This window comes from Asterias amurensis, chromosome 6 (assembly GCF_032118995.1).
Source record: "Asterias amurensis chromosome 6, ASM3211899v1".
Classification (NCBI taxonomy): Eukaryota; Metazoa; Echinodermata; class Asteroidea; order Forcipulatida; family Asteriidae; genus Asterias; species Asterias amurensis.
Genome location: NC_092653.1, coordinates 5,147,070 through 5,165,873, shown reverse-complemented (window position 1 = coordinate 5,165,873; position 18,804 = coordinate 5,147,070). Strand labels below are relative to the sequence as shown.

General features: G+C 38.8%; 1 protein-coding gene across 2 annotated transcripts; it reads right to left on the bottom strand.

The window, feature by feature from the left end:
- Positions 1-422: 422 nt before the first annotated feature.
- On the bottom strand, positions 423-18,686 carry LOC139938354 (tRNA (uracil-5-)-methyltransferase homolog A-like). 2 transcript variants are annotated; one of them, XM_071933816.1, is made up of 18 exons: positions 18,638-18,686; positions 16,203-16,410; positions 15,270-15,430; positions 13,541-13,629; positions 12,941-13,016; positions 12,063-12,190; positions 10,971-11,120; positions 10,267-10,315; positions 9,569-9,632; positions 8,396-8,431; positions 8,026-8,246; positions 7,167-7,276; positions 6,717-6,814; positions 5,714-5,835; positions 5,021-5,096; positions 4,427-4,546; positions 2,257-2,353; positions 423-590 (listed from the first exon to the last, which is right to left on the bottom strand). In XM_071933816.1, the coding sequence occupies exons 1-18, from the start codon at positions 18,671-18,673 to the stop codon at positions 425-427; spliced, it is 2,007 nt and encodes a 668-aa protein (XP_071789917.1). In that variant the 5' UTR covers positions 18,674-18,686; the 3' UTR covers positions 423-424. The 2 variants fall into 2 exon arrangements, with proteins under 2 accessions (XP_071789917.1, XP_071789916.1); XM_071933815.1 differs by lacking the exon at positions 5,714-5,835 and adding an exon at positions 5,531-5,652.
- Between the last annotated feature and the right edge of the window lie 118 nt (positions 18,687-18,804).

The following is an 18,804-nucleotide window of genomic DNA, read 5'->3' as shown; positions in this document are numbered from 1 at the left end:
CCTCTATAACTTCCATGATATTGTTCATTCCATGGTTTCTGTGATGTATATCCAGGCACAGGCCTGGAGTTTCGTCCTTGAGAGGGCAAGGCCATTTCCATTTTGTTAACATCATAGTAAGTGTTGTCTGGCACCCTCTTGAAGCTGGTTAAAACCCTAGTAAGCGCTGCCTGGCACCATACCATGTACACGCTGGTTAACACCCTAGTAAAGCGCCTTCTGGCACCATGTAAAGGCTGAATAGCCCCATGTAGAACTGGTTGGCACCCTGTTGACGCTGGTTAACACCCTAGTAAGTGCTGTCTGGCACCATACCATGTAAAAGCTGGTTAGCGGCCTAGTTAGCGCCTTCTGGCACCCTGCAGAAGCTGGTTAACGGCCTAGTAAGCGCCTTACTGGCACCCTCTTGTACCTGCTTATCAGCCTAATAAGCGCCGTCTGGCACCGTGTAGAAAGAATCCACTTTGTCTGCTCTCTCAAACAATATGATGAGCTCGCAGTGTTTGGTATGTGGGAAGAGATCTATAGCTACTGCCTTGACTGGTCGGAAGGGAATGCCTTTGTTGCGATTCGATACAGGACGACATAAACTAAAAAGAAGGAGGGAAAAGATACACTATAGTAGATAATTACGATCACTGATATAAGTTTCTGGTATCTTCTTTGAGTAGGAAACGTTGTTATTGTTAGGCAGTTATAACAATGATTTTACCAAGAAAATAGAATTAGCTGTTGCAACCAGCTTACCAACCAAAAGGACCCATGGTATAAATGCAACAAATGTTAATTGCCTGACATTTTGATCCTAGCAGGCTCAAAGAGGGTCGAATCGTCAGGCCATCAACTACTTTTTGCAATTATTTTATTTTTTTACTGATATCAGACCAGTGAGGATATGAAGTGTAAGGATTAAGCAATACATTTTTTAAGTACTACCCTTCAGCATTAAGGATGCAATCAAGTCGGGTAATTCAATTATTCAACACTTATTAAATTTTTAAAGTCATGAAATCTTTAACATGGTTATCATAAAAAGATTAGATGTTAAGAACTTTTTTTTTAAATTGAAACTGAAGAAAATTTAATACAGTCAAAACTCAACATTTCTTCTAAAAAGACACCGGGTTTTAATGGAAGACCTTTGGGGACACTAGGTGGCAGCAGACTTTGTTCTTGATAATGTGCGCAGGCTAAAATCTACTAAATCAATGGAAAGTTACCTGGTAAGTCTGCTGCAACCTAGTGTTCAAAAGTCTCATATTGAAAGATTATTGACAGAGTAGGTTTATTTATTAACACAACTCTTATAAATAAAATCTCATTTTTGAAAGTAAAACGCATTTTTTTAATTATTAGTATTATAATAGATGTTTCATTCTACACACTGTCAATTATTATTTTTGATGCCCCACGCAAAAATCAAGCAGTTCTTGGAAGTAAGAAAATGTCATGAAAAGGCAAGGTTTGTTTCAATCCTATAAAATTGAAATTTCATTTCAAAAGGTGGCCAAGTTTTTGAGATAATGCTGAAATTCCTGAGCAAATAATTATGTCCACACAGAAAAAATAATCCCTAGTAGGAATACCGTAGTATTCGCCGTACTCAAGTGGTTTACTTTTTAGACGGTTCTAATGATGTGTCATTTTAATGCTCTTCTCATCTTTTTGAGGAGCGAAGAAATACAGTGTTGAATTTTGACAAGAAATGCTTGATTTTCGCTTGGAGCCCCATATTTTTTTTATTTTTTTTTAGGGTAGTAAACACTTCCAAGGAACCTTGCCATACATGTATCAGTATTACAAACAAAACTAGTATGCCAAAGACAAAATCCTTTGCCCATTTTTTTCGCAATGTACAATAAACAAAACAAATATACAGTGTATATAACGTTCTTGTATTTGGGGTACAACTCCACAATAGCGCAAGGCTTGTTGCGGAAAATGACTGGACCGAGAATCAAAATGACAAAGTTTTAACAGGTTAACTGTTTTATTTGGCCCCGCACAAATCAGTCCCTCCAAAAGTTTCCCATAGACTTTGGGATTTTCAAATAAAAGTGCCCTTTGCAAAACGAAAATGGCCTTGCCCTCTCAAAGATGAAATTCCAGGGGCTGATTTCACAAAACTTTACGCAACTGCGTAAGTCCACTTGCGCAACATTTATGGCGTATGTTGCGCAAGTGGACTTACGCAGTTGCGTAAAGTTTTGTGAAATCAGCTGCAGGCCTGTATGTGTGAATCATTTTTGTACTTACTCGATGAAGTTGTTGATGGCATTCTGTGGGTTACAGGAGACGTAGACCAGCCGTCTTAAGTTGGCACATCGCCGTACAGCTTGGAGAACCTTAGGAGCTGTGGAAGATAGATCATTCCAAGCATGACATTCGGTTCATGGAAAAAAGTAGGATAATTCTTTTTAGTACAGGGGCTGACCTACTTGGTGTAGGGTTTAAAGGGTTTTGATACCTTTTGTAGATCAAGTTTTTGGCCATGACATGAATCCCAAACGCACTGTAAATGAAGATGTTGCAATATAATTTACCTGTAGAAGTTTCGGCTTCATTGGTCATTTTGAGAGAAAAAGTGAAAAACACAGAGTGATGGTTTCAGGCCTCGAAATGCGTAAATACCAGTACTGGTGAATATATTTTTGTGACATTGGGCCAGATAAATAAAAACTAGCATTTGCTTTTACTAGTCTTTTACTTAAATTCTAATAAATAAAAGAAAGCCTTAATATTGCTAGTAATTGGTCGAACTAGTAGGTAAAATCAATGCTTGAGGGACTCTTCTTATTGAGATGTAAATAAAACCGACATTTTACTATTACCTGATAGTTTCACAAGATACTGGGCCGTGTAAAGGCCAGCATTAACAAAATGTCGATAAGTTTAAGATCAGGCATGAGAATTTGCTCAAATCTCTATAAATAACCTTTTACTGGAAAAACACCACTTACTTGAACGGATTAGTAAGTGGTCGGAGAAAAGCACAATAGCGGGGTATTCAGGAGTATAACAATAGAGGCATGGACTCGCTGATCAATAGCGATTAACTGAAATGCAGGCGGGGCAGTTTCCACTTAGTCAAGTTTTTGATGGCGGCAGTGGCTATGAGGAAACAGCCAGCCTCTCCACGCCAGCGCTCCAGAGATTGGTTCTTTTAGAGCAAATAAAGTACACAACAAATTTATAAGTAACATTTATAGTTGGATCATTAGGTCAAGGGAAAAATAACCCTTTAATACTGACGCGATACCGAGCCATATATGCAACACTGTTGTTCAAGTAAAATCTCAAGCTCCTCATGTAGTAGCTTGTAAAAATATTAGTAATTGCTACAGTATGTTAGTAAAATGTTGTTTTTATTTATATGTCTATAAGTGAAAGGTAATCCAGCGAGCAAAATGTTCATGCCTGATCTTTTACTTTTCAGTCTTCTTGCTAATGCTGAACCTTTTACTTGATAAGTAATTGCTAGTTTTTATTTATCCGGCTCATTGTTTTAATTAATTTCTATAAAAAAATGCAATACCTCAGCAAGTAATATTTTAATGGAAGCTTTCTACCATCATTATCTTCAAACAGTGCTAGGTTAATGTGAATCTGTGGACATCGTGTTGTGTGTCTTACAAAAAGTACCCAAACCGTTTATAGACTGTTAAGGCTATTCAATCACAGTTTTTCTGTATATTTCAAGGGGCAAAACATGAAATCAAACTCAAGTAGGAAGAATATCATGCCTGGATTACTCAGAATGTATTATACTGTACATGTGTAAATTGGTTATTTGATAATATGCAATAATAAAAGCATAACAGGCAGTTGAGCCAAAGACAGAATGTTGTTGAATTATATGTCTAACTGTATGCAGTTTAGGGTGCCGTGTATGAACATAATCTTCCAAGCAAGTAAGAGATGACAGATAAAACAGGGATGAGAACGTTCAGACGTTTGTCTGAATTCAGACTTTCTAGATAATCAAGATGCATTTTTTCCCCCTCCAAATAAAACAAGTCATGCTCTTGGGTCTATTTCTCTAGCACTATGGACACTTCCCAAAAGCTCCTTGGGCTCCATTACTCCAGGGGTGTTCAAAAGGTGGAATACCCATCGTGTCAATGTACCTCCTAGGATCTGGGCCCAATTTCATAGAGCTGCTCAGCACAAAAATTTTCTTAGCATGAAATTTCTTCCTTGATAAAAACAGGATTACCAACCAAATTTCCACGTGATTTTCAGGATAAGCAAACAACAGCTGAATACCAGTAACACGCAATATGCAACAAATGGAAATTTGGTTGGTAATCTTGTCTTTACCAAGGAAGAAATTTTTTTGCTTAGCAGCTCTATGAAATTGGGCCCTTGATACCAATTTCAGACTTTGTTGTCAGCATTGACTCTCATCCCTGATAAAATGACTTACGCATTCCTGGTCTCGGAGGGTCTACAATTCCAACGATATCCTCACAGTCCTTAAGATCATTCATGATATCTGGTAATACATCCTCTGCCTTGCCGCACGTATACTCAATATTGCTCAGGTCTGACAAACAAACAAACAAACAAAAAATTCAGGTTTTATCAAAGGAATAGTTTCACTTTGCAACTATGGGCAACTGTGTGGGTTGGACACCCGGTCAGGACAAAAATTGCTTCGTAAAAAGTTGGGAAGGTAGTGCATTCTGCTCTACCAGCCAAGCTCCTAATTGATGATACCCATGCCTACATCCTTATGGACTATGAAGAGGTAACCTTACTTCAGCTCCAGGAGTAGGTGACTCCTAATTGATGATACCCATGCCTACATCCTTATGGACTGTGAAGAGGTAACCTTACTTCAGCCCCAGGAGTAGGCGGCAATGTGCCCATGATGGCAGTTGATTTGATTTGATTTGGGTCGATAGCCCAAAACAGTTAAGTGTAGCCCCCTCCTTAAAGTGACCGTCCATGGCCTTCTGATGTTAGTTTTTGTTTAATTAAAAATTGTGTACATGTACATGGTAACCTGCCAACTCACCATTAGTCTTTGCATTGTATATAGCATCATTAACAGCTTGTTGGTTCATCTCAATGCCTATCACTTTCATCACTCTCTATAAGTCACACAGAAAAAATAATAACCAACGATTAAACTTTTATGCAATAAGAAGGAAAACAATTTATATCCAATATTCATCACACTGAACAATTGGCCCGTGGGCATCAAAATTTGGCTTTAAAGTTAAAATGGAAATATAATAATATAATATAATATAATAGGAGAGACTGAGACAGATCTACAGTGAAAAGCGAAATTGACTATTCATAAACTAAAGATGTTAGGTATGGAGGGGGGCTGCATTTAAAAGGCTTTGTATCGCACTTAAGAAAAAATAGTTAATGGCCTGATGGTTCGACCCTAGCAGAGTCTTTCTTGAAGGCTTAATGACAACACAACAAACATAAGTGTAACAAAAGCGGTGAAGTAGAAATACATGACGTTGGCACGCAGGTTACTGAATGTTACTTAGTTGAGTAGAACGTGTACCTTAGCTAGGGTGATCCCAATGGTTCCTGTACCGCAGCAGATATCTAGTACAGTGGTTGAAGGAGTGGCTTCAGCCCAATCACCAACTGTGGTGTAGAGAACCTCCGCTGCAACAGTGTTCACTGAATGGGGAAACAGAATATTCAGGTTACTGAATGTTACTTAGTTGAGTAGAACCTGTACCTTAGCTAGGGTGATTCCAATGGTTCTTGTACCGCAGCAGATATCTAGAACAGTGGTTGAAGGAGTGGCTTCAGCCCAATCACCAACTGTGGAGTAGAGAACCTCCGCTGCAACAGTGTTCACTGAATGGGGAAACAATAATAACAGCGCCTTCTAATACAGCCCTCATGTTTGGCACTCAGTTACCTGAGGTATGTGGGACTATGTTTGAATTATGAGATCTACTTCTTTTTACATGGCACCATGTAATGGTTTACAAGGTGCTGTGGTGCAATAAGCTGCCAATTAAACCAGGAACACCAGGTGAACCCATTCTCGTTTCGATAAGTGCACTGGGTTATTTTACGTTCGTTACACAACACACAGGACCAACAGCTTAACGTCCGTCCCATCCAAAGGACGAAGCATAATGGTTAAGTGTCTTGCTTAAGAACACAGGTGTCACGACCAGGATTCGAACCCACACTCTGCTGACCAGAAATACCAGAGTTTGAACCCGGTGCTCTAAACCGCTCGGCCACAACATGCCATAGCCAAAACTTTTATCATGTAAACTCATAGCTGAGAATTGCATCACCTTTGGCAACTTCTGGGTTCAAGAAGGAAAGATCTTGACACGATACTTGACGCCAAAATCAGGCACTTCTAGGTAAAAGTGAAAGGGCATTAAAAGTGAAGATAACAGTGATGTGATGTCTTGAATATTCTATAGACTTTTCCATTATTGATAAACAAACTGCGCTGTTTGGCATGGACAGCCGAATGTTAGTAAATCATTCAATCGCGTTGACAGGCGCCCTAACCAACTTCAACATTTCGTTCTGCAAACTTTCAATTAATTGTTTGCTTTGTAGTTAACACTATTTTTAAATAGTCATTTGATCATTGTTAAAAAAATTTACCATGTGTTTTTTCTTTGCATTTATATGGCTTTCCATAGTTTGTAACGTCGGTTGGCAGAAACTCAAGAATGTGATGTTGCGATAGAAAAATCTATACCTACCTTGGAAGAAGGCATCTGGTGATATTCTGAACTTGAGATTCAGCAGATCTTCGTTGATATACTCATCTCCGTCAAGGTGACTGTATGAATTATCACCTCTGCAAAAAATATCACAGGACAAAAATAAGGATGTGCCTCATTTAAAGGCACTGGACACTTTTGGTAATTGTCAAAGACCAGTATTCTCACTTGGTGTATCCACTCATATGCATAAAACAACAAATATAAGAACATTGGGAAAACTTGGACCCAATTGGTCTTTGAGGTTGCAAGAAAAAACTCCCTTGTTGCACAAATTTGTGTGCTTTCAGATGCCAAATCCTGCTCTATTACTTTACTAGTAAATTTGTCTTTTTTCAACCCCCAATCATTTAAAATTTACCCAGTCAGATTCAGTTGTTTATCATTATTTTATTTCTTTGTTCAACCCCAAATCCATGACTTTAATACCTTCTTTCCTCTGGTTGTAGGTTGATGTAAAGTGACGTCAGCCCGCAGCTTTTACCGTCACCCTCTCTAAAAAAGTCTCTTAGCTTCACCTTCTCTTCTTCTATTGCCTCCTGTAGAAACAAAACAAAATAGTCGTTAATAAATCATAAAGTACAAAACATGTCGTAAGTAATTCAGTACTGATATTGACTAACAGGGAGACTGCCAATGTAGGGCTGGATAGCTCAATTTGGTAGAGCACTTGTTCGTTTATCCGGATGTCACTTGTTAAAATCCTGCTCAAGTAAAGTTGCATCCCCTTAAGCTGATTCTCTGGCTGTAGCTTCCCAGTTTGTATCAGGCGCGGATCCAGGATTTTTTTAACCGGGGGGGGGGGGGGGGGGGGGGGGGGGCACAACTTTGTAGTCATAATACTTCTTTTTTTTTCTTTTTCTTTTTTTTACCGGGGGGGCACGTGCCCCCTAGGCCCACCCCCCCTGGATCCGCGCCTGTGTATCGTAAACTTGTGTTATATGGCATCAGACTGGAACCCCTAAAAATAGATAGGGGCTTGATAGCTCAGTTGGTAGCGTGCTGGTCTGTTAATCTGGAACTCCCGCTCCAGTCAGTTTAAACCCAAACTAATCAATTCAACACATTACAGAAATGAAATTCTTACAATGCACTGAGAAATAGGTTACCCAGCTCATGGGTTTGAAAGCCACCCTCGAGTTGCATAGGGCTCTAAATAAACCGAGTTTCGACCCGATTTGCTTCGATAACAACCTCTGACCATTAACACACTGACATCTGATATCAACCTCTGACCAAACATACCAACATCTGACCTCTGATAACAACCTCTGACCTCCACACTGACCTTGGATAAATTCTGTGGGTGCATGAATGCAGCAGCCATTCGTCCTCCGATCATGCTGGTCCGGACCAGCAGCATGCGCCAGTGGCCTGTGTGCATCTGTTGACCGTAGCTCTCCAGAGATGACTCTGTCTGGATGTACTTCTGGAATGCAGCCACAATGGCCTTGGTGGCGGGGCAGACATGTGAGCAGGCAGAGGGGTTTACCACGGATACCTGGCCACCTGGTCAATATCAACAAGGGTCACAAATAATATTTTAAAATTTAGCTGGATGGTCATCATAAACATGATTTACTGGAGACTCTAACAAATGAACAGGTACGTTTTTTGTGTACAGTTTTTGAATAAAAGTTCAAATTGGTTATTATTACCTCTGTAGCTTCCTAACCTGAATCCAACAGTTTTATCTGCAAGGAGAAAAAAAAGAGAATGTGTAACTTTTTAGTCAAAAACAATGATATATATATTTTTTTTTACATTGTATTAAAGGCAGTGGACACTATTGGTAATTGTTAAAGACTAGTCTTCACAGTTGGTGTATCTCAACATATGCATAAAATAACTAACCTGTGAAAATTTGAGCTCAATCGGTCATCAAAGTTGCAAGATAATAATGAAAGAAGAAAACACCCTTGTCACACAAAGTTGTGTGCATTTAGATGGTCGATTTCGAGACCTCAAGTTTTAAATCTGAGGTCTTGAAATCAGATTCGTGGAAAATTACTTCTTTCTCGAAAACTATGGCACTTCAGAGGGAGCCGTTTCTCACAATGTTTTATACCATCAACCTCTCCCCATTACTTGTCGCCAAGAAAGGTTTTATGCTATTAATTATTTTGAGTAATTACCAATAGTGTCCACTGCCTTTAACTGTACACACAGCCAACTATTGACATTTGCTTTTAATATGAAGTACACCTTTACTTATTATATTAAGCACTTTTTCTGTAATAGTAACTGTTATAAACAAAAGCTTTATGAAGTTGAGTCCGGCTGAAACCAAAATCAATCTGGCTTGTTTTGACTGGTTCTCTGACAACACTAACTTCACAAGTGAATTTGTTTTTCTGCCAAGCAGCTCTGTGTAATAGACCGCTGGCTTATGACGTCAATCTGGGGTGTCGTGGCCAAGCGGTCTAGATAATGTACAGAATGTGGGTTCGAATCCTGACCTGGTCAGTCGCGATACTTTTTTCCTTGAGCAAAGCATTTTATCACCATTGCTTCTCTCCACCCAGGAGTAGGCCTACAAGTGGGTACCAGTGAGAGCTGGGGAGTAATTTGCGATGGACTGGCATCCTGTCCGGTGGGAATAGAAATATTCTCAGTCATTAAATGCCAAGAAAACCGCATATAAACACCGGCCTGATGAGCCTTATTGGCTCAGGACAGACTTTACTATATGGTGTCAACAGCTCAAACAGCGCCCCACTGAATTCAAAGTAACACTTCTCACTGGCTGAAGCCCGTACACATGTGTGTAATCGCATTGTTGCTCTCAGCAACGGCCGGTATGCAAAGGGTCTATTGGGCTGTGATCTTACCTATTCCATCTACGCTCTTACCGACGGTAAACTCACACTTGTTGCGGTAGTTCTCTAAAACTGGCTATGAAGGAGTAACAATAGAAAAAACCAAGTGTTAAACTTCCAACAAAGCAGGGTTTACTTTTTTTTTGCATGGACTTAGTGGTGCAAAAACTCTTTTCAGGGTTTCCCAAAAAGCCCCTGCCTTTTAATAACCCAGAGCAGAATCAATTTTACAACAGAAAAAAACACTGTACAAAACAATTTCTGAGAGCTCTATAAAAATGGTTGATTATTCAAATTATATTGATATGTATCTCAAACAGGTTCTTTTTTTCAACGGAACTCAGCTTTAGAACTTTGAAAAATATAGTTAATGACCTGATGTTTCAATTCTCAAAGAGTCTGTTGTGAAGGCTAAAAGAACATTATTAGATTTGTATGCTTCAGTGTTTAAGAGTAATTCTTTTTTTAAATTCAATAAATAATTTGTTATGGTTTGTCAAATCTGCCATCTTGAAAATAAGCCAACCCGGCCAAAATGTTGGCTAGGATTTGGTCAGAACTACATCACTGAAGCACAAACAAACTTGTTAAACCAATGACCATCATGCTGTTTGGGGTCGCCAAAGAGCCTCTCAGTATTTCAATTTGCCAACAAGGGCACATGGTTTCTATCACTTATCAAAGAACTTGAAAAACTAAAAGAAACTCACCGATGGTTTTATTGGTTCCAACTCACAGGCCATTCCATTGTGCTTTTTCCTGTAAAAACAGTATTTCATGAATTAGTTAGCAAGGGGATATGAACACCAAGCTGGGAACAGCCAACATACAAACAATGGTTCAACTTGTATGATTATGAATTCCACAAACCAGGAAGAGTTATTATAATCTTTGTCAAATCAGTGGTTAGCTTGGTAGGATTTGAACTCATAACCTTGTAATTGCAAGTCCTGCGGTCCAACCACTGGACCCAGTGACGGTCATTATAAATAAACATTAATAATATCGAAGTATTTTATAGCGCATATATCTACCAAACAGGGTACTCAAGGCGATGAGTATATACAAACTTTCAGAGAGATAGGTTATTGCAGTGATGAATTCTGAGACCCAATTATTTAGCACCTTATAAGGGTTTACAAGGTGCTACCCACAGCCAAGAAGACCGGGGCGAACCCCCTTCTCTATTTGATAAGTGCACTGGCTTCTTTTACATGCTATACACAACACATGGGACCAACGGCTTTACGTCCCATCAGAAGGACAAAGCAATGGTTAAGTGTCTTGCTTAAGGACACAAGGGTCATGGCTGGGGATTCGAACCCACACTCTGCTGATCAGAGACACCAGAGTTTTAATGTGGTGCTCTCAACTGCTCGGCCACGACACTTCCACAAAAAAATGGGGGACAAACCTTTGCTGTGCAAGCCATGGTGTGATGTCGCCCACATTCTTTTGCAGCATCTTAGTCAAATGACGTAGGAATTCAATGGTGTTGTTCTGCTTGATCTCCAGCTGGTCCTCATAAGGCTGTTTCCACAGTGGAGTGACCGAATTGTTAAGTCTGTAATTTATAAACACAAAAATTACAAGTTACTATTTAAGGGTTTTGATACCTTTTGTAACTGGAGTTTTTAGCCATGACATGCATCCATAATCATTGTGAATGAAGATGGATGTAATATAATTTACCTGTAGAAGTTTCATTTTCATTAGCCGTCAAGTTTTTGAGAAAAAAGTTAAAATCATAGAGCAATGTTTTCAGGAATGTCGCTTAAATACCAGTACTGGTAAGTACGTTGGACATGCTAAAATAACATTTAGCTCCTGAGAAAAAAAAATTTCTGACATTGATTTAATCATTTCTCAAAAACTACAGTACCTCAGCAGGTAACATTTTAAGGAAAGCTTTTATCTACCATCATTATCTTCAACTTGAGTAATTCTAATGTAAATCTCTGGACGATGTGTTTTGTGTCCTACAAAAAAAGTACCCAAACCCTTAAAGGCAGTGGACACTTTTGGTAATTACTCAAAATATTTATTGCCATAAAACCTTACTTGGTAACGAAAAATGGGGAGCTGCTGATGGTATAAAACATTACGAGAAAGGACTCCCTCTGAAGTAACGTAGTTTTTGAGAAAGAAGTAATTTTCCACGAATTTGATTTCGAGACCTCAGATTTAGAACTTGAGGTCTCGAAATCGAGCATCTGAAAGCACACAACTTTGTGTGACAGGGGTGCTTTTTCCTGTCATTATTATCTCGCAACTACGATGACCGATTGAGCTCAAATTTTCACAGGTTTGTTTTGTTATAGGTGTGTTATATGTTGAGATGCACCCAGTGAGAAGACTGATCTTTGACAATTACCAATAGTGTCCAAGGCCTTTAAGGATACACATGTTATTACTGGGTTTTTACCTCACCTTCTTTTAAAATGGTCTCACAAACTGAGTAGCTTGAACAATGACTCCCTATTCTCTTTCTACAAGATAAACTAACCTCTCCTCTACGGGCAAACTCTCCTCTTCTCGTCTTCTCTTGGATTCCTTGGAGTCTCCTTCCGACTCATCTTGAGATCGCTTCAGAGCTACACTCTTGGCGTATGGGTCTTCAATTGGCTTAGCTAACTAATCAAAAATAGAAAATTTAAGAAAACAAATTTTGAGAGATTGCTTCCATCACAAGGCCACGGATGGACACTTCAAGGTGAGGCCTACATTTAACTGATTTGGGATATCGACCCAAATCAGCTGCTGCCAGGGGCTAGTTGCCACCTAGTCCTGGGGCTGAAACAGGATAACCCTCTTCACAGTCTGTAAGGATTGGCATGGTTATCGTCCACTAAGAGCCTGACTGGTAGAGCAGAATGCAATACCTTCCCAACCTTATTTATTAGCCAATTATGGTTAAGTTCCTTGCTCAAGGGCACAAGTGTCAAGACCAGGGCCGAATTTCATAGAGCTGCTAAGCACAAAAATTTACTTAGCATGAAATTTCTTCCTTGGTAAAAACAGGATTACCAACAAAATTTCCATTTGTTGCATATTTCTTGTTACTGGTATTCAGCTGTTGTTTGCTTATCCTGAAAATCATGTGGAAATTTGGTTGGGAATCCTGTTTTTATCAAGGAAGAAATTTCATGCTAAGCAAATTTTTGTGCTTAGCAGCTCTATGAAATTGGGCCCTGGATTCTAACCCACACTCTGCTGCTGACAGCACCAAAGCTTCGGCTTGGGTAACTTGACCACTCAGCCATGACACACCAATTGCTTTCCCCCTTTAAGAAAATTTGAAGGCTCAAGGATTTTTTTATAGAACACCTTGTATCAGGAGACATTCTGAGAAATGGTGCGCCCGTTTACTATTCTTTTTCTCACCTTGGCTTTCAGAATCTGTCCCTTCCATTTGTGACCGTCAAGAACTTTCAAAGCTTCTTCTTTATCCTCTTCATTGCTTTACAAAATATGAAGAAAACAAATTCACTTACATGTATTTCTCGTTGTCATAAACATCTGCAATATGGTCAAAATCAACAGGAAAATTTGACAAGAAAATGTTCCAAAAGCTTGGTTAACAAAACTTTTGTCTAGTATATTCCACAAACATAAGTGAAATACACCAGGAATTTATTATATTTTTTTAATGCAAGATCAAATAAACAAATATTCATGAAGATAAAACATAGGATTCAAACTGCCTCTCGGTGGTCTGGTTGGTAAGACACTGCTCTAGAATTTCAAAGGTCATGGGTTCAAATCCCACCCAAGTAATATGCCTGTGGGTTTTTCCACAGAGCTCAGGAATGTACTGAGTATACAGTGCTAACACACATCGATGTATATGGGTAAAACCAAATTAATATTCTTTATCCAGGATGCAAATTTAATATTTATGAAAATTTGTCTAAACTCTGATTCAAATTAGTAAATTTTTATCTGCTTAACCACTTAACCACACCCACTCTTTGAGACACTGACCTGAAGGTGACGAAAGCATACGTTGCTCGGTTGACTGCTTTGACCTTCTTAGGCTTCAACTGTAGATTAACAAGCATCTTCTTCAGTTGCTGCAAGAACAAATTAGTCATGTATATAAGCTTGAATAACATTTGATACAATGACTAGCAGTCAAGGGCCCACTTTCAAAAAGCTGTTTGGCAGAAAATAATGCTTCCTTTACTAAGCAAAATTGTGTAGGGCACAAGTAGAGGTGTCATGGCCGAGTGGTTAAGATAAGAGCATCAAATTCAAGTTCTGGTGCAGTCACCGGAGTGTGGGTTCGAATCCCGGTCGTGACACTTGTGTCCTTGAGCAAGATACTTTACTATAATTGCTTCTCTTCACCCAGGGGTATAAATGGGTACCTGCGAGGGTAGAGGTTGATATTGTGTATGAAAAGCCACAAGCGCCTTACAGGCAGCTCAGGGCTGTATACTCCCAAGGGAGCTGAGAACATTAAATGGATGTTATTGGCCCTATGACCAGGGCACTAATGTGAAGCGCATTGTTACTGTTATTGTGAAATGCGCTATATAAGAATTTGTGATTATTATCATTATTACTATTATTATTAAGTAAACCAGTTTCTGCATCGGTTTGTTTTTATGCCAAGAGGCTTTTGCTAGCATGTGTCCTCAATCTTCCCATAGAAGTCATACAACTTTAGTACATGTATAGTCAGGGTTTACACAAAGTTTTTTGATACAAAAAGAGCCTAATTTCAATTTCTCTAATAAAATTTTGTCAGTAAAAATGTCAACAGAAATAACATGAAATAGAAAATTTAGTTTTGTGTTTAGAAATTGGAATACAATGTTAGCATAATTACATTGGACAAATTTCACATCGGGACATGACCTTTACTTTGACCTCTTTATGTGAAGGGAAGTAGGTCAAACCCTGCAGACGCTCACCGTCGCTATAGACCTTTATTAAGCTGCCTCCATCTTTATCTTGTTCCTCGCATCGAATAACAACAATGAATGCTAATAATCACTTATCGAAGGGTCCAGGCTCTGTATAAGCCCAGGCTTTTTCCTGGTGCCCTCCTATTATCACTCGTTGTTCTTATTTCTTGTATGTTTCATGATTATTTATTGTGATATTTGGAAATAAAAAACAAACAAACAAACAAACTTTGCAAGTAGGAACCAGACTATTTTGTTCTTCCAGCCTCGGTTTGGTAACATTGATATCAATGGGAGAAATTCAAGATGGCTGCACCACGATAAAAATCTATAGGCCTTTTGGGACAAGCCGCTTGTGGGTGCTATGGTCTCTAAAGGGTTAAAGCCATTGGACACTTTCGGAACAGAAAAAAGTTAAAAGTTTACAGATTTACAAATAACTTACAGGGTTTACAGACGGTAATGGTGAAAGACTTCTATTGAAATATTACTTCATGAAATGCTTTACTTTTTGAGAAAACATTAAAACAATTATCAATCCTCGATATCGAGAATTACGGATTTATTTTAAACACATGTCATGACACGGCGAAACGTGCGGAAACAAGGGTGGGTTTTCCCGTTATTTTATCCCGACTCCGATGACCGATTGAACCTAAATTTTCACAGGTTTGTTATTTTATATAAAAGTTGTGTTACACGAAGTGTGGGCCTTTGGACATTACTGTTTACTGAAAGTGTCCAATGGCTTCAAATTCTTTCTGAAATCTATGCCTAGCATTTTACTTATTGATACTCACTGCAAACCCAAAGTGCCTCGGAAGATTCTTTATTTCAATCTTGAAGATCTCTGATGTGAAGTGTTCTCTGGTGAGATAATGGTACGGGTCTGACTCAGCTTCTGCGGCCGATGATTTCACTGCAGATTGATCTCCCGTTTCATTCAATTCTGGAGCCACATCTGAACCAAGAAAGATAAGTTTCAAAGGCAGTGAGTACCCACTGTGTGTATTCATTAATAATAGCAAAAAATAGTTAATGGCCTGACGTTTCGACCCTAACAGAGTCTTTCTCGAAAGCATTTACATCGCGTCTAACACCTCCAAAAGAAAGTCTCTAAGCGCTCAGATGAACAAAAGAAAAATATGTATACGATGAATTGAACAGAAATGTTTTGAGAAGAGTCTTGAAACTTGAGATAGTGGTAGCTTGTTTGATGTGTAGAGGGTTGAACATTGTTTTGGTGGCAATATTTTTTTTTGTATTCCTTGTAATGCGCAGTAGAGTATATTTATATACGTCACTGCGCAATATAAATGTCTGTATTATTATTATTGTAATATTACAGATTACAAGGGTGTCTTTGCTAGCTGATGGGGTGAGTAGATCTTTCAGGTAAGTTGGTTCACTTCAGTTACAGCATTGAAATGTTTGGAGAAGAATTTTGAACAGAATGCCAGCACTGATATGAAGCCAATGGAGAGACGTTCAGAGATGTTATATTGTTATTACAAAACAGGGAAACTGATAAGCACAATCAACACCACTGTAGTACAGTGGTTAGACTGCAGGTCTTGCAACCACAAGGTTGTGGGTTTGAATCGTACCAAGCTAACCACTGATTTTACAGTGAATATTGTCATCTAGTTACTGAATCACAACTTCTTGATTTATGCAATTCTTCGCTGCACACAGGGTAAGAAATTTGAAGTAAATGGTTTTATGAAACAAACCTTTAGACTCTTTCTCTTTTTCCGTCTGACTTGAAGTGGCAGAATCCTCTACTGCTGTCTCTTCACACTCTGCAGATTCCTTTGTTTGGCTGGATGTTACCATGGGTACAGGAACCTCCTCTGTTGGCGTCTCATCGTCTTGTTGAGGCGCATCATTGGCCAGAGGAACGGTGTCCACTTGGCTTGCCATTATTTTTAAGGATTGTACCTAGCACGGGGGTAGATCAAAATGTACAGTTGGTAAGAGAATTGCAAAAGTTGTGGGTTTGAATCCCACCCGAGTACCTTTCATTTCATAGAGCTAGGGAAAGTACCGAGTATACAGTGCTAACACACATTGGTGTACACTACTAGTAGTATGGGTAAAACCAAAATTAATTAGGTCATAAGTCTTGACCCTCTTACCAGCTCATAGCATGTAGTTTTTTTAATCAAGATGGGTGAATTTTACGGATTATTAATATCTCTGATACAATGCATGCACCAATTTCAGCAGTGGCAAAGCTGTTAACTTCATTTATCATGCAACCCTCATTTTTAACAATTTTTACATATGCCTCTGTGGAGTGTGTATTATTATTTTTTTTTAATGTCAAAATTGTTGAAAATTAGCAGGTAGAGGGTTATAACACTGAAAAATCTACATTTTTTTATGTAGTCCAGGCACTAAAAATTTTTTTAGTATAATTATTTATTTTTTATTACGCCTATATAATTATAATTGTAAAAAAAATCACACTAAAATTTCATACTCAAATTGATATAATAAAATATATTTTTTCTAGTTTCTTCATTGAATTTGTTCCGTCCCAACTTGATAATCGTCCCAACTATAGTTGGGACTAGTCCCAACTTGAGTGTTAAAGTTGGGGAGTCCCAACTGTAGTTGGGATTTCTGTACTGTAGGGTCCAAACTGTGTAGACTTGATTTCAAGTCTGAGACTGCGGTTATTTCTCTGCACCAGCAGACTGCAGTCCCAAACTGTACCAATGGGTTGACAGTTGACTGTCCCAACTCAGTGTAGTCTGTGGGATAGGCCTGGGGTGGATTTCACAAAGGTAGTCCTAACTTAGGACTAGTCCTAGGCAATGCTAAGAGATAGGACCAGTCCTAAGTTAGGATGAGTTACTGGTCCTAACTTAGGACTGGTCCTAAGCAATGCTAAGAGATAGGACCAGTCCTAAGTTAGGATGAGTTACTGGTCCTAACTTAGGACTAGTCCTAGGCAATGCTAAGAGATAGGACCAGTCCTAAGTTATGATGAGTTACTGGTCCTAACTTAGGACCAGTCCTATCTCTTAGCATTGCTTAGGACTAGTCCTAAGTTAGGACTACCTTTGTGAAATCGACCCCTGGGTTGATAATATTTTAGCTGAGTGGTAGGGATGGTCTCCTCATAGAAGATAGGACAGTCGTTACTCTAGTTGGGACCCCAGTCCCAACTGTAGTAATGACTGGCCCAACTGTAGTGGGAATAGACCAAATTTATTTTATAATATTTTATTTGATAAGGATGGTCTAAACTACAGTTGGGACAGTCATTGGTACAGTTAGGACAGTCACTACTCTCTGGTACCCTGCATTACTGTCCCAACTTTAGTTGGGACACCCAAACTTTAACACTCAAGTTGGGACCAGTCCCAACTATAGTTGGGACGATTATCAAGTTGGGGCGTAACAAATTCCCAAATTTATTTTTATGGAAAGACATGGGCCTCCTCATGTTGTTAGAATTGGTTTATTATCACAGTTAATGACCGAATCATTCCTTCAGTGAAGTGCGCAACTTCAAACAATTTAAAACACTCGTCTACCTCCATGGTTATTTACCATGATTATTTATACTTACACTTTCTTGTTGTAGTACCTAGTCCTAACAAACAAAAATTAAGTAAAACAAAAATTAAGTAAAACAAAAATTCCATTTCCAGTCACCTCACCTGTGCCCTGTGGCTAGCTGTGCGCTTTGTCCGGCATGAATTACATCACATTGACATTTTTAAATGGGATAACTTTCCGTATGGCGCCACCACTTTTTCACTCATTTTTACAAAAAAGGATATCTCAATGAGGTAAATTAGATACTATATTATTTCTTCTTCTTCTTCTTCCTTGTAAAGTGCAGCCTTCAAATGGTTGAAGATGTACGCACTGCGTGTGAGCGCATGTGTTGACTTAGGCAACAGGAATTTGTGTCAGGTGCAGATAGAATTATGTACAGGTGCGAGTAAAAAGCTGGAGATGAGGTTTACTTCAGCCGGGGTCCCTTAACGCCAGTTTCATATCAAATGAAAAAGTGGTGGCGCCATACGGAAACTTTTCCTTTAAATGAACACTATCTTCCATTTAAGTTATGATTTAATGCTAGTTACTTTAAAAAGTAAATATTTGATGTAAATGAAAGAAAAGTAAAGAAAGAAGATGCACAACTTACTCTTTCCCCCAAAACCTCCCGATTTGTCTTCCACATGTGTTAAATGAAGGGCGCCCTCAAGTGCCGTCTGGTGGCATCACTTTAAGGCTAAAACAGAGATGACTGATGATGAGGACGCCAAAAGATGCGAACTTATAAGTTCATATCTTGTATTATTTGTAACCTTA

Excerpts from the sequence above, each read along its gene's own strand:
- LOC139938354 (XM_071933816.1), bottom strand. The coding sequence starts at position 18,673 with ATGTGGAAGACAAATCGGGAGGTTTTGGGGGAAAGA. Across the intron at positions 16,411-18,637 it reads GGGAGGTTTTGGGGGAAAGA|GTACAATCCTTAAAAATAAT; the intron begins GTAAGTTGTGCA and ends CCCCCGTGCTAG. Across the intron at positions 13,630-15,269 it reads CGAGGCACTTTGGGTTTGCA|CAACTGAAGAAGATGCTTGT; the intron begins GTGAGTATCAAT and ends TTGTTCTTGCAG.